The sequence below is a fragment of the Heterodontus francisci genome, chromosome 17, assembly GCF_036365525.1.
Source record: "Heterodontus francisci isolate sHetFra1 chromosome 17, sHetFra1.hap1, whole genome shotgun sequence".
Classification (NCBI taxonomy): Eukaryota; Metazoa; Chordata; class Chondrichthyes; order Heterodontiformes; family Heterodontidae; genus Heterodontus; species Heterodontus francisci.
In genome coordinates this window covers 17,899,998-17,916,277 of record NC_090387.1, presented here as the reverse complement: position 1 = coordinate 17,916,277, position 16,280 = coordinate 17,899,998, and the positions used below count along the sequence as shown (strand labels likewise).

The following is a 16,280-nucleotide window of genomic DNA, read 5'->3' as shown; positions in this document are numbered from 1 at the left end:
CACTGTCTGCTGAGATACACCTTGCACTGGTATACACACTGTCTGCTGAGATACACCTTGCACTGGTATACATACTGTCTGCTGAGATACTCCTTGCACTGTTATACGCACTGTCTGCTGAGATACTCTTTGCACTGTTATACGCACTGTCTGCTGAGATACTCTTTGCACTGCTATACGCACTGTCTGCTGAGATACACCTTGCACTGGTATACATACTGTCTGCTGAGATACTCCTTGCACTGTTATACGCACTGTCTGCTGAGATACACCTTGCACTGGTATACACACTGTCTGCTGAGATACACCTTGCACTGGTATACACACTGTCTGCTGAGATACTCCTTGCACTGGTATACACACTGTCTGCTGAGATACTCCTTGCACTGGTATACACACTGTCTGCTGAGATACTCCTTGCACTGTTATACGCACTGTCTGCTGAGATACTCTTTGCACTGTTATACGCACTGTCTGCTGAGATACTCTTTGCACTGCTATACGCACTGTCTGCTGAGATACTCTTTGCACTGGTATACACACTGTCTGCTGAGATACTCTTTGCACTGCTATACGCACTGTCTGCTGAGATACTCTTTGCACTGCTATACGCACTGTCTGCTGAGATACACCTTGCACTGGTATACATACTGTCTGCTGAGATACTCCTTGCACTGTTATACGCACTGTCTGCTGAGATACACCTTGCACTGGTATGCACACTGTCTGCTGTGATACACCTTGCGCTGGTATACACACTGTCTGCTGAGATACTCCTTGCACTGGTATACATACTGTCTGCTGAGATACTCTTTGCACTGTTATACGCACTGTCTGCTGAGATACTCTTTGCACTGCTATACGCACTGTCTGCTGAGATACACCTTGCACTGTTATACGCACTGTCTGCTGAGATACACCTTGCACTGGTATACACACTGTCTGCTGAGATACACCTTGCACTGGTATACACACTGTCTGCTGAGATACTCCTTGCACTGGTATACATACTGTCTGCTGAGATACTCCTTGCACTGTTATACGCACTGTCTGCTGAGATACTCTTTGCACTGTTATACGCACTGTCTGCTGAGATACTCTTTGCACTGCTATACGCACTGTCTGCTGAGATACTCTTTGCACTGCTATACGCACTGTCTGCTGAGATACTCTTTGCACTGTTATACGCACTGTCTGCTGAGATACTCTTTGCACTGCTATACGCACTGTCTGCTGAGATACACCTTGCACTGGTATATACACACACTGCTGAGATTTCAGCAGTTCTTACAAATTTTGCTATGCTTTACAACATGTCAACGCTGTAAGGATATTGTCTGCTTTAATTTGAAAGAAATTGTGCTGTGCTTGGTACTGCTGTCTAAACAATGAATCAAATTTTAAAAAAAATGTTTCACCCGGTTTCTTTTTTTAACTCTTTGGTTCCTTTCTTAATGGAGAAAAGGTGGTTCTCACCAGGGGAATACATATTTTTCTGTTGATTCATTTTCCATCAGGGTCAAGGACCAAGTGGTAATCAGTACCTCAAGTATTACCAGAAAATAGATAGCAGTGCAAAAATTAACTCTACATTAATTTTCTTTTACACAATACATCAAAATGGGTTGATTTATTTTTATTGCGGGACCAAGGCGAAGGATTCAGCAACAACTTGCATTTATATAGTACATCTAATGTAGTAAAACGCCCCGAGGTGTTTCACAAGAGAGCTAACAAAGACACTGAGCTACATGAGATATTGGAACAGTTGACCAAATGCTTGGTCAAAGAGGCAGGTTTTAAGGAGTGTCTTAAATGAGCAGTGGCAGAGAGATAGAGCAGTGGAAAGGTTTAGGAAGGGAATTTCAGAGCTTAGGGCCTTTGCAGTCAAAGGCACGGCCACCAATGATCAAGTGATTAAAATCGGAGATGCGCAAAAGGCCAGAATTGAAGCCCTTAATATCATAAGAAAAAGCTCGAAATAGCTGTTTATGTGCGAAGAAAAGGTTATCTGAGTATTGTGTGATGGGGTCCTTGTGTGCAGACTGCGTTCTATACAGCTAACCCGCTGAATGGACTGTTAGATGCTATAACCTTGGATTCAAAGTATGTCTTTTGTTCTGACAGAGTCATTCACTGGAAAGCTACAGAGTGTTTTAGGAAAAGAAGGCTGGTCCTAACCAGTTTGAAACACAGTATTATGATCAAAGACATGTGACTGGAGCTCAAGTTTCAGTTTACAAGAACTCTCTGTAGTGGGTGTTTTAAAGAAACAAGCTGGGAGCTGTTGGTTTTACAAACAAAGACTTGATTCGGGAAGCCGCCCAAATTGCTACAGCTGTTTTCAGTGACTTAAGGAGATATTTAAGGTGACACCATTGCAGCTATGCCATCAGGATTGTTGTGAGAAGTCCATGGAAGTTCCAGAAGGGTGCAAAGTTTTGGTGGAGACGAGTTCAGATTGATGGTGAACCGCCATCAAATGGAAATCGACGTTTGCATCTTGGAAGATGGAATTTGGAGATCTATAGAAAAGTTCAAAGACCTGAAGGACTTTGTGGTTGTAATTGGTGCTACATTTGCTGAGAGAACTAACCAGACGAATTGTGAGAGTTATCCTTGATGCATCTGATAATGCATGTGTAACCTTTAAAATATATATATATTGACTGTGATTTAACTGTTAGCTCATGTTTAATGTATGTTGGTTTTGCTTTGAGTGTTGAAGTAAAATTTATAAAAGTGAAATCTTGTCAGTTTGGTTTTTTGTTTCCTAAATTGGGGACAGTCGGTGGATTCGATTCTTTTGGCTTGTTGGTGATCTCCATGCAGATCATAACAATTGTTTGACATTACTAAGCGAATTCAGAATGCTTATGAATGCATAATTTTATTAAGAAATTTGCCTGCAATACTGCATGACCTATAACCAACCTGCAACAAGATGTCAAGAGTACAAGATTAAATTATTAAGGTCAGGACTTTAAAGTGGTGTTAAAACAGCCAGTTAAGACCCGGAAATAGTAGCATGGGAATCCAACACAGATATTTGCTGAGCAATTTACCTGCAAAACAGAGCCAAGGAGGCAAAAGAAACTCTGCTTCGATGATGAAGTGCTGCTTGAATGAATGAGAGGATGGAGCAATATGTGACACAGTTGCCAACCCTACTCCAAGAAGGCATGGGAGGAAATCGCTGAAAATGGTCAATGCCACACCTCTCAAAGAAAGGAGGATGCAAGACAGTAGAGGGCACATCTCATGACACCTGGTAAGGAACTCTACTGTTCTAAGGGCATAAGAAAAAGGGGCAGGAGTAGGTCATACAGCCCTTCAAGCCAGCTCAACCATTCAACAGGATTAAGGCTGATCTTCTACCTAAACTCCACTTTCCCAACCTAGCCCCATATCTCTCGATTCCCTTACAGTCCAAAAAGCTATCCATTTTAGTGTTGAATATACTCATTGACTGAGAATACACAGTCCTTTGGGGTAGTGATTTCCAAAGAATCACAAACTTAGTTATGTATGACAAGCACCTACTGTAAGCAGACATATTAAAAGCCACCCAGTTAAACTTCTACTTTGATCTTGCTTACACATGCAAGCCAGTAACCGCTGCATTAATGGCCTGAGAGATCATGGGCAATGAATGCTAAGGATGAATGGAGATGTTTTTATATTAGAAAGTTGCAATTAAGAAGTGCATATACTAAATGATGTGCACTGTATCAATTCCAAAACTAGATACACAAAAAAACATGGTTGAAAGTCAATCCTGCAGACTGATGCCCGTTCCATTTCAGCACTGGGCAGCTATAGTACGTCGTCACTATGCCATGTACCTCAATATCACTGCTCTATTTTCAGGACATGATGGTTGTTAATTGGCAGGAGCAGTACTGTCCTTATGGGATTCCTGCATGGTACAAAATCTTCGTCCCATTCAAGGAGTCCATCCGAGACATTATTGGGAGCAACATCATAAAGGGAGTTGGAGCAAACAAAGTTGGGTTGTTCCCTTTAGCTAAAGGCTGGTATTGTAATAATGTTATTCTAGAGGAGAACTTGCATTCATACAGTTCTTATTGTGTCTCTTCACTTTATGTGCAATCACTGTTGCTATGTAGGTAATGCAGCAGCCAGTTGGTGGTTTGAGACGACTGACCAGTTAGTTAATCTACTTTTCTTGCTGTTGGTTGAGGGAAGAACATTGACCAGGACTTTGGGAGAGATCCTTGTGAATTTTGCTATGGATCTCACCTGAAGGACAGCACTGTTGATGCTGCAGCACTCCCTCGGTACTGCACTGAAATGTCAAACTAGATTATCTGCTCAAGCCATGGAGTGGGGCTACCTTCTGATTCTGTGGTAAGAGGGCTACCAACTGAGCTAAGCTGTCACTTGTGCTACGGATTAACAGCCACAGACTGAACCTGAATGACATCTCAGTGATAATCATGCTTTCACGTTGAGGAAGCATTTTGACTTTTTGCCACCTTCTCCTTTCACAGAAATGGAGGAAGAGACTGAAGTCATAGCCAGCATCAATCCACAAGTTATAATCACCTCTGCCATTCACTAGTGTGACTTCAGGCTTATAGCTTAGAGAATCTAGATGGTGAGATTGTGGAGAAAGCAGAGTGCATGACAGTGAAGGTGAGGAAGAAAAAAAGTGATGTTGGCTGCTGAAAGCCATCATGTTAACAAGGTTACTGGCTTTGCTGTCGTATCAAGTGATTCCGATCTCAAAGGACCTGCTTATGAACAGAGGCTGCAGTCTGAGCAGAATCGTCTATAAGAGTAATCACTGTTCATGCAAAACACATTGCGAGTTCTTGAGAGGTGTATGACGGAGTCCACAACGAATGTTCCCTCTGCATGGGTGTTCGGCCATGCAGAAGTCGGGAATGTGTCGCTACAGGGACAAACAGGCCGTGCATAAGCAGCAGTCCCTTTAATATATGCCATGCGTGGTCACGCAGTAATCTTAAAAGGACTGCGCAGTGCAAGAAACAAGCTATGTACAGCGAAGGAAAATTAACTAGAACATTATCCATGATCCAGACTGGCACAGCACCAATAAAGAATTGCCTATATTGCACGTGTGCCATAAAGCTTGTGGCCATTCTAGTGGCTTCCAGTTCAAGTCATAGGCACATCTCTCACCAATCTTCTCAATGACCTGGCAAATGGAGTAAAATGTGGGAAAGTGTGAAATTGTCCAGTTTGGCAGGAAGAATAAAAAAGAAGCATATTATCTAAATGGTGAGAGATTGCAGAGCTCTGACATGCAGAGGGATCTGGGTGTCCTAGTGCATAATCACAAAAGGTTAGTATGTAGGTATAGCACGCAATTAGGAAAGCAAATAGAATGTTATCGTTTATCGTGAGGGGAATTGAAACAAAAGTAGGGAGGTTATGCTTCAGCTAAACAGGGCATTGGTGAGTCCACATCTGGAGTACTGTGTAAAGTACTGGTCTCCTTATTTAAAGAAGGATGTAAATTTGTTGGAGGTAGTACAGAGAAGGTTTACTAGATTAATACTGGGAATGGGCGGGCTGTCTTATGAGGAAAGATTGGACAGGCTAGACTTGTATCCGCTGGAATTTAGAAGAGTAAGAGGCTACTTGATTGAAACATACAAGATCCTGAGGGGTCTTGACAGGGTGGATGTGGAAAGGATGTTTCCCCTTGTGGGAGAATCTAGAACTAGGGGTCACTGTTTATAAATAAGGAGATGCCCATTTAAGACAGAGATGAGGAGAAATTTTTTTCTCTCGGAGGGTTGTGAGTCTTTGGAATTCTCTTCCCCAAAAGGTGGAAATGTGGAGTAATCAGTTCAGCCATGAACTTATTGAATGGCGCAGCAAGCTCAAAGGGCCAAGTGGCCTACACCTGCTCCTGATTCGTATGATACCAGAGTAATTGGGCTCGAACTTTAAAAATGCAGGCTTTGACAGCTTCAAAATGGGTGGAGACCAGACACAATGATCTTGGAGCAAGGGATTCACAGGCCTCCCAGCTGCCCAGATGTTGAAGCAGTGTTGCAAAATCCACACATGGTCTTGTCACAGATCAGGTGTCTTACAATGAATAAGACTCCACATTTGTGCCATCAAGCTTCCTCGTGACGTATATGCCAGGTAGTGAGAACCAGGCACCACAATAGTACTGACTCAGATATAGAACCATTCGATTGCACACCAGGTAAAGCTGCATGTTATCACCACAATTCCGAAAAGCTGATAGTGAAACCCTGCAACCGTTAGCACATTTATTCATTCCTATACAGAGTCACAGAGAAATAATAGGTTAGGTGTCATATATGCGAACATGAGTTCCCACTACCAGCACACACTGATATCTTGGGCTGTTTAAGCGATCAGCACACTATGAGTTCTGTTGAATATGGGATGCATTGTGTAAGTGGATCTAAGGCAAGGATGTCTTCTCTGATAATGGAGCTGATGGAATGTATGAAATTCACTCATCCATGTCTCTGATGGTATGGAAGATGTTAAACAGGTCAATTCTGTTTACAGTAATCAAATGATGGGAATAAGTTGTGAGGGCAATAGAACCATGGCACTTGAGAGCAATATAGCCATGGTAACAGGATGGTTAGAAGAGATTGAGAAGAGTTAAGTGCATTTTGCTGGCTCCATGTTGTTATTCTGATGTAGCTTTTATGCAGATTTGATGTGTTGTGATTTAGTGGTAGCATGCATGGAATGTAGACATTAAAGGTAGAATTACTATTATGGTTGAGTGAAGTACTGTATGCTGTACTCATACTAGAATTGTGAAGTGTGATGAACCCGAGCACACATGCTGTTTGCATACTATCATACATGCTTATGTACTCCTGTGTTTAAAGTAATAAAATGAATTAGAACAAGCTGTCCAATATCATGCCCTGCAAACAAACCACAAGCAGGAAGGAGAAGCAGGGAAATCACACTGATAGTGTGCTGACGGAACATGGAATGGATGGAACAAATGCACTGCACTTAACCTATACACTACTGAGGCAGTCATTAAGGCGGGGCTAAAGTGTGGCGAGTCGAAGAGACTTAGCTGTTGGCAGGAAAAAAGACAAAAGCGCAAGGGGAGAGCCAACTGTGTAACAGCCCCGACAATCAAATTTTTCTGCAGCACCTGTGGAAGAGCCTGTCACTCTAGAATTGGCCTTTATAGCCACTCCAGGCGCTGCTCCACAAACCACTGACCACCTCCAGGCGCTTACCCATTGTCTCCCGAGACAAGGAGGCCAAAGAAGACTTTGAGTACTTGTTGTTACGACTGCCCACTCAAGTCAAAGTGCCCAATTAAAATATACGATTCTGATTGTGATAGGAGAAACCGCACTGTTGATTGAGTCCCACCCCTCCACAGATCGCCTAACATATCATTTTAAACTTTCCAAATTAAAGAAAACCACAGCCAAATTGACCATCTATTAACCCCCAAATGAGGCGAACCAAACCAGGTGTCTTTAGATCAACAAATTAACTGTTTAATTAGAAAAACTAAATTCTTCAACACTACTAAGATATAAGCAACATTTAAAATATTTTCAACTCATTCCATCTTCGCTGCCTCCGGAGAATCCTTGGCATCAGGTGGCAGGACCGTATCTCAAGGCGGCCAACATCCCCAGTATATACAGCCTATTAAGCCAGTGGCACTTGAGATGGCTTGACCATGTGAGCCGCCTGGAAGAAGGCAGGATCCCCAAGGACGCATTGTACAGCGAGCTCGTTACTGGTATCAGACCCAGCGGCCGTCCATGTCTTCACTTTAAAGACGTCTGCAAACACGACATGAAGTCCTGTGACATTGATCACAAATCGTGGGAGTCAGTTGCCAGTAATCACCAGAGCTGGCGGACATCCATAAAGGTGGGGCAAAAGAGTGGCAAATCGAAGAGACTTAGCAGCTGGCAGGAAAAAAGACAGAAGCACAAGGGGAGAGCCAACTGTGTAACAGCCCCGACAACCAATTTTATCTGCAGCGCCTGTGGAAGAGTCTGTCACTCTAGAACTGGCCTTTATAGCCAGTCCAGGCGCTGCTCCACAAACCACTGACCACCTCTAGGCGCTTACCCGTTGTCTCTTGAGAAAAGGAGGCCAAAGAAGAAGAAAATAGAAAAATTAGTGTCCTTGCAGATTTACGCTCCTGCCAAAGTGGACTCTTCCAATGTGGAACAGCCTAAGGCTGCTTCAAGTCCTCACAGCCATACGACGGGGAAAAAAGGTTCTTCAACAATAGAACAGTCCGTAGTCTAATTCAGCAGTTGAATTGATGCTCTTCTTTTCCAGTGATGAATTTCAGCAATTACAGTTCAGTAGTTAAAGGAATTTGGTTATTTTCTTTTAAGAAATTAATCTGGCTTGACATCAGAATTCTAAGAGTATAATAAATAGGGTTTAAATAAACCGAGAGAGAGCTCTCTTTCCTTCAGTACATGCTGGCAGAACAGTCTGTGCGTGTCTCTCTGTTAATTGTGTCTCAAAAGCCAGTTTTTCAAATGTCAGTCGGCAACAATGTATCTCGTGTCCTTGGTCCTGAGTGGCTGTATCCTAGGCAACTAGAATGCATATTTGAAGCTGGCTGTAACCTATTGCAACGAGAATGCGTCTTTGACTCAGTCCCTGGAGCTTACTGCCTGAAAGCAGTACTGATCCTGTTACAGCCTTAAAGGCACACTGCATACTTCTCGGAAAAGACAAAAACTACAGGATCATAAAAATGTGTCTTCCGTGAGAGCAAAATAGAAACACAGCAAAACATGAGACTAGACAGTATTTGAGGAACTGCATAGGACTGTGCTGTTTGGTCTTGGGTATTTTGCATATGTGGATTGCAAATTTAAACTTTTGTTTTAAAATGAATTCTCCGGATTTGAGGTGTCTCTGGTAAGGCTGGCATTTATTGTCAATCCTTAGTTGCCCTGAAGATTGATGAATTGAGTAACTTGCTAGGCACTCAGAGGGCAGTCAACCATTCTGGTGTGGGACTGGAACCACATGCAGGTCAGACCTGGTAGGAATGGCAGGTTGCCTTCCCTGAAGGACAGGCAATTGTAAACCAGCTGATCTAACTGAATGATGGAACGGGCTCTTAGGGATGAATGGTCTATTCCTATTTCTATGTTCCTAAGTTTTCGGAGGTCCCAGCATGGTGCTGTTACTTGTTAGTAGTGAAAATAATGAAATTGTTGGCTCTGCTGAATAATGTAATTGCGACCATAATGATACATCTGGGGGCTGATCTTGTGGTCCCATTGTAGTGGTGGTAGGATCACTGCTCTTTCGCTACTATGCGTACCTGCAAGACTGAAAACTGGCCACCCACTAGAAAGCGAGGTTAGCTAACTGGAATAACATCGCAGTAGCTCTGGTGCACATCACATGTTGTGTTGGGACTGCACCATGTCAATGGAATGATTTCTGATGCCAGGAGCTTTTAGGGAGCAGCTGATCCCCATTAATGCTGTCCTGCTATCAAGAAGAAGCAAGCGTCTCCGTCAACGGCGTGTCAGCCATGGCTCAGTTGGTAGCACTCTTGCCTCTAAGGCACAACATTATGGGTTCAAGTCCCACTCCAGAGGCTTGAGCACTAAAATTAAGGCTGGCACTCCAGTGTAGTACTGAGGGAGTGCTGTACTAGCAGAGATGTCATCTTTTGGATGAGGTGTTAAACCAAGGCCCCGTCTGCCCTCTCAGGTAAAAGATCCCATGGCGTTATTTTGAAGAATAGCAGGGGAGTTATCCCTGGTGTACTATCCAATATTTCTCCCTCAATCAACATCACAAAAAGATTATCTGGTCACTATCACATTGCAGTTTGTGGGAGCTTGCTGTGCATAAATTGGCTGCCATGGTTCCTGCATTACAACAGTGACGACACTCTAAAAATACTTCATTGGCTGTAAAGTACTTTGAGATGCCCGGTGATTGAAAGGTGCAAGTCCTTCTTTTTTCAACTGAAAGGTCGTCACCGGCAGCATTTGAGGGTGGAGCTTTTGGCCTCCTGCCTCAAGATGTGCCACCTGTGTCAAAGGACATCCTCCAGTCTACAACTGCCTTCACCTACTGGAGAATTAGATTGAAAATTCATAGAGAAAGCAGTCCACCAGTTTACTCTTGCTCAGATCACCAGACATGCCGAGGAAATCCCCAGCAGCTGGGGACACGGACGATGGAGCTGTCTGCCAAGGCAACAACATCACATCATAACACCCAACTGCCCACTCAAATGACTCCGATGTGCCAGATAGGAGGCAAGCCCAGAAATGCCCATGCTACCTGCAGTTGCAGGGCTACCTGCTAATCCAGTGCAAAAAGTGACCTCCATCTCCAGTGGCAAACCCTGACACCCAACCGCCATTCACTCCACTTTCTGATCCCACTTGGAAAGAAACGCATGTTTAGGGAGTAGATGGCACACACCAAATGCTTCCATGGTGGTGGGAATCACAAAGGTGAAACACATGGCACATACCTGCAGGGTACAGTTAGGATTAACAAAATTTGGGTGAACTGGTGGTAATGTGTTGACAGTTCATTTCAGATGGTGTTGTGATGGTATTTGTGGGTTGATGGAAGGTTGAGGGTAATGGAGCAATGTCTTGTTTATTTAAAGGGAACTGTGCATAGATGCAGATCACTGCTGTGCATTGGGTAGCAGAGGCATGTAACTAAAGGTTCACTTATCAGATCTTCTGGTCCTATTTATTATTGGATGTCTTCTTTTACCTGCCCAATGGAAGTAACCCTTTGCTGGTTCTGAATAGTTTTCCCATGCAAACCAATTAAATTCCTTAGCCTGGTAGAAATTGCATCTGTTGCCTACTTGATGTGACTGCACACTGCAAGTTGGGAGATTTAACAGGTATCGCTGGGGCTGTTGAGACACCTTGGGAGGTTTTACTGCATTAAAGATGCTATATTAATGGAAGATGCTGTTGTTTGGGAAGAACCCATAGCAACAGTCATCTTGACAGACATCGACAGAATCATCCTTGAATAGTTTCAAGCTCTGGCTCTAGGATACTACATAATTCTGTCACGACGTCCCTTGTAAATTATAGTCTCTGCATGTGGACCTCTTTGGGCATTTATAGGTACAGTTACCTTGGCTTGTACACATAGGTGGCAAAGAAAGGAGTGGTTACATTTTGACCACCTCAGGTATAAACGCACCTGCCTTGAGTGCCTCCTTTGGTGTTGACCACCCACTGATGGAGGGCATGGGTGTAGTGTTAAGAAGGTAATAACTGATTCAGTGTTGAAGCCCAGAATAGCACATAAACTGACAAAGCACTTCAGTTACGACACTGAAAGTTTGAAACCGGAGAGAATTTGACAGGTGGACAACATCACAGTCAAAAATCTCAGCGAGCTTGGTCTTTGCAGTGCTGAACAGAACACGCTCGTTTGTCAGAGCAGTCTCTAAATTCTTCAGTAGGTTAGAATTAATCATTAACCTTTTACCTTTCAAATAGAGATATAACCACAGTCCAAGAAATGGATATTTGAGAGCAGAACACACTGTGCGGGTAAGGAAGGAGCCACTATTAATGTAGTCACATATCTCTGATAATGCAACATTATTAACAATGTGCTGCTCCAATGTGAATGGCTTTTATCTCCTGAGCGATACACAAGCAATGCATGTTATTCCTAATTTACTAGGATTGTGAGAGTCCAGTTTTATCCTTTTTATTTCTTTTCGCCCACCTTTGTAACACTACAAAGAGCCCAAAAGACCCAAATCAGCCAGAGGCTGGAGGTAAACCACCTTTAACCATGCAGGCTTGGAACATTTCACAATCAAGACACAATCTGTGCTGATTTAGTAGATCTCAGCTGGAGCAGTGGTGAGGCACTGTCTCTCGAGACAAGGGAGTGGAAAACAAAGATCACTGACGATTGTTGATCGTGTTTCTCTCCAGCAATCCCCACTGGGAAGGAAGAATTAGGGGGAGCCAGTTCTGAGCCCTCACTAGAAGATGATGATATTGGGGAGAAAGTGGCGTAGTGGTAATGTCACTAGACTAGCAATCCCAAGGCCCAGGCTAATGCCTTGGGGCCTTGGGTTCAAATCCCACCACAGCAACTGGCGGAATTTAAATTCAATTAAATAATTTAAAAAAAAAATCTGGAATGGAAAGCTAGTTTCACTAATGGTGCCATGAAACTATCATCAATTGTCATAAAAGCCCATCTGGTTCACAACCTACATCTAGGGAAGGAAATCTGCTGTCTTTACCTGGTCTGGCCTACATGTGACTCCAGACCCACAGCAACGTGGTTGACTCTGAAATGGCCTAGCAAGCCACTCGGTTATCAAGGGCAATTAGGGATGGGCAACAAATGCTGGACTTGCCAGCGTGCCCACATCCCGTGAAAAAATTAAAATAAAAGGTGCAGCTGGACTGGAACAGTGTCGAGAACTGCTAATAGGGTGAATACGATTCTAGAGAATGAAACATTCGACACACAGAACTGTGACATTTCTTGGAGGTTGTGGTGAGTGGAGGTGATGGTGAGTCTGATTGAAGTTTTCAGATTAATAAGGCTGAGGGATATAGAATGGAGCAGGGCTGTTTTAGTTTTATATGAGACAGCAGATCGAGGGGATACCAGTCCAAGCTGAACAGAGATAGATTCAGGTAGGAGGTAAGAAAGCATTACTTCACTGACAGGGTTTGCAGTTTTTGGAAAATCTTAGCAAGCGAGACAAGTTATTTCTATCTCCTTTAAGGTCAAACTGGACAAGTATCTTGAAGAGTAACTCATTATCAGGATAGCAGCAAGGTGGATGAGGCTTGAGATTTTCTATGTTCTTTCCAGAGTAGAATAGCCCATTGTCTGGGTTCACACACAAAGAACAGATACTAAGAAATGATTGGGCAAATCTGACATTTCGGCATGTGACTGGTGTTCTTGAAAATTTCCATATGGCGAAACCATATTGAAAACGAAAGACTTACCTAATGTTAGGTAATGTCAGGTGCTGCCTCTCTGTACACCTTTAAAAGGGAGCTGGACTGGTTCCTGACTGGGGCAGAATTGCATCATATAGAAAGTTAAGTGTCTTTATAGGTATCACTTGATCCATGTGATCTCCTGGACTAGCTTCAGACATCTGTGCTGGGGTGGGAGAGGAATTTTCCAGAGTATATTTTCCCTTATTGCCCTGGAATCTTTTCCTGTTTTTTTTTGGCGTCTCCCAAAAGATTACATGGCTGCAGAGATGGGGGCTGGGTTGGCGAGGGAGGGAGAGGAGAGGAGCTGGGGGAAGGGAGGGAGCGTTTAGTCATGATGCTCCAGCCATCATGGTGTGGGGCAGGTTTGATGGACCAGATGCCCTTTTCCTGCCCATCAATTTTGGTTATATTCCTATAATGAATGAGGCTTTCTTTTATTTGAAATTTGGGGCTCGTGCTTTAGCAGCATACTAGTAGGCAGGCCAAACAACTTCCAAAGGAAAAAAATGAACATTTGCTACCCTATCCATACTGATCATATATTAATTAAAAAAACAGCGTGCTATTGGCCTTACCTCAGGCGTTAATGAATTGTTGTCTGATGTTTGGCTAGAGAGTAATACATGTGTAAAACCATCTTGCTTCCTAACAACAATGTCTCTGAATCGATAGTTGCTTTCATTTTGTCGGACACTGCATCTGAGCCGTTTGTCAAACACATAGTCTTCTTTGTCCTCCACAAGCTTCCTCTTCACAGAACACGGTAGGTTAGCTTGTCCATTGGAAATCCCTATTACATAAAATGTTTGTGAAATGTCAATCTGCCAAGTTGCTTGTACTTACTCTGTTTAGCCAATAAACCTTATTGGTAGCAAACACCAAACAATCTATTTTTAAAAATGTCATGAACAGTGTGGCATGATTAACTAGGCCATTTGTAAATTCAAATCATTACTGCAAATTGCATGCAATAACTAAAAACGTTAATGTAATCATCAAATGTTTGCACATCAATGAACAGTGCAGTATAAACACCAGCATAGACTCAATGGGCTGAATGGCCTGAGCTGTGCTCTATATTATATGTAACACCAACACTTATTACATACCTATTCCATTTACTATAGGAGGGTCAGAAATTGCTCCATCCTCGGCAAAGTCCTGCTCTCCTATATCCACATTCATTCTCTGTTGCCTTGAGGTATTGTCAAACTGTAATGCATTTTTGCTGTGTCTAGCATCACCATTCTGAAATGAGTTATCAGTCTTTCTGTAAGGCATTATTTGTACTCCACTCGCGGTTGTTCTGTAATGCACTGTTTTAGTAGCAATGATTTTCTTGGTGTCTGCAGGGGTCTGCTTTCCATCTCTGCCCATTGTACCCCGTTTTTGCTTTTGATGTGCATTATTAGTCCGCTTTCTTCGTAATCCTCCCCCTTTCCCCTTAGTGGATTCGTAGGCTCTCAGGGGAGAAGTTCCATGATTGTCCCTTAAGACCTGCCTTGGACTATTTCCCCGTTTCCCTGATTTAGTTCGCTTTTCTTTGGAAGCATTGAGTCCATTGAACTCATCAATAAATTCTTCACAATGAAGGAGGTGATGTTCTGGTTCCCAAGTGTCTTCATTACTTCCATAACCTTTCCATCGTATAAGATACTCCCATTTCCCCTTTTTATTTTTCCTTTTATCGACAATCTTCTCTACCTAATGGAGAGAAAAAGTTCTGTATAGGTTATTGTGATCATTACCATTTCACATCAATACTAAAGACCTTCAAGAAACCTTCACAGCAACTGTGTAATCTTCCACACCACTTATCCGGACATTCACCTTCAGCCCTTTTCAATCAAAGGAGACAATTCATGCACAGACTAATTGAGAAGTTCCTGCCCTTCCCCATTTTCATTAAGGGGCTCTCAGTAAAAATAAGGAACTGCTCACAAGTAAGCATATATTCTGAAAAATTACATATACACTGTCATTGCTAAGCCCTCACCTGCCAAGAATGAGGCATATTTATTTTGTCATGAACATTGATTTTTAACTGTTGTTGGAGCGAGGAAATGACTTGTTAAACAGATCAGCCGTGGCTGGAAAAAACATTTGCATACTAACAGACATTGAAGGTGAAGAAGCGCATTCCAGGGCCTGCTAAGGAGGATATAATCCACAAGGGCCAGTACTGGTTAGACCAGCTAGTCACATGACTACCTGGCTGTTCCAGGGTTTTCTTCTGAACTGGCCAACATCGCCTGTTGGACCTGTCTGCTCCCATCTCTTTTTCACAAGCCTCTGAATCCACTGAAGGAAAATGAGAAAAGTTTCCTACAGCGAACAAGGTTTAAGAAGAATACTGGGCCCCAACGAAAAGAAAGATCTACCCACAAACAAGGACTTTACAGTGAGCTCAAAGAGCCGTAACGAAAACTCTTCAGATACTGCCTCGAACTTTTCCACTTTATTTCTTCTGCTCTTTTCTGTCTCTATTTGCATGTGTGTATCGCGTATGCATGCTAGCGTGGGCGCGTCTGTATCCGTAGGCGTTAACCGAATTAGAGATTAAGTTTAAGTGTAATAAATTTCAACCTTCTTTTCTTTAAACCTAAGAAAGGCTGCTTGTGCTGGTTTCTTTGCCTTATAATTGGAACAAGGATTCACCAAGGGGGAGTTAAAAACACGGTGTGTTTAAAATTAAACCCTGTTACAGGTGAAGGCTGAAAGGGAACCCTAGACCTCTTTCTCACCGGGTCGTAACAACACAAACACATAGGTTTATGCACACAAATAGCATTTTTCTTACAACTAAGTTAAAATTTTTTACTCTACTTTCACTGCACCATTTTAGCAGCTATAATTTTCTTGGGTTCTCCAGATTTGTGCTTTCCATCTCTGCCCATAACACCACATTTTTACCTTTGCTGAGTATTATTCCTCCCCTTTATTAACCCTCCCCTTTGATTCTAGTGGATTCACGGACTCTCAGTGGAAAAGTAACAGTACTGTAGCCTTCCTATCGATGACAAGAACATATCCAAACACCAACCTTGACTCCATCAACCACCCTGGCTGCAATCGCAGGCTAAACCCAGAGATTACAAAACCTTCATGTCGTGTTCGACTTCAAACTCTGTTTGCTTCTCCCCTGTATCCAGTCCATCGCCTGCCTCAAGACCTTACATTACCTGCTTTGAAACCTTAATCCACGGTTTTATCACCTAACCCCTCTCTACCTTTCTGCTTCAGGGGAAACTTCTTTACTGAGAGAGCAGTTAGAACGTA

At 42.9% G+C, this 16,280-nt stretch overlaps 1 protein-coding gene across 2 annotated transcripts in view; it reads right to left on the bottom strand.

Annotated features, from left to right (window-relative positions):
• The window catches only part of LOC137378733 (chromodomain Y-like protein 2), a 142,169-nt gene that overhangs the window by 46,951 nt on the left and 78,938 nt on the right, over nucleotides 1-16,280 (bottom strand). For both annotated transcript variants that reach the window (XM_068049094.1, XM_068049095.1), the window contains exons 2-3: nucleotides 14,111-14,705; nucleotides 13,577-13,791 (exon numbers count right to left, since the gene is read on the bottom strand). In XM_068049094.1, coding sequence (XP_067905195.1) covers nucleotides 13,577-13,791; nucleotides 14,111-14,705 — 810 coding nt within the window. The remainder of the gene's footprint in view (nucleotides 1-13,576; nucleotides 13,792-14,110; nucleotides 14,706-16,280) is intronic.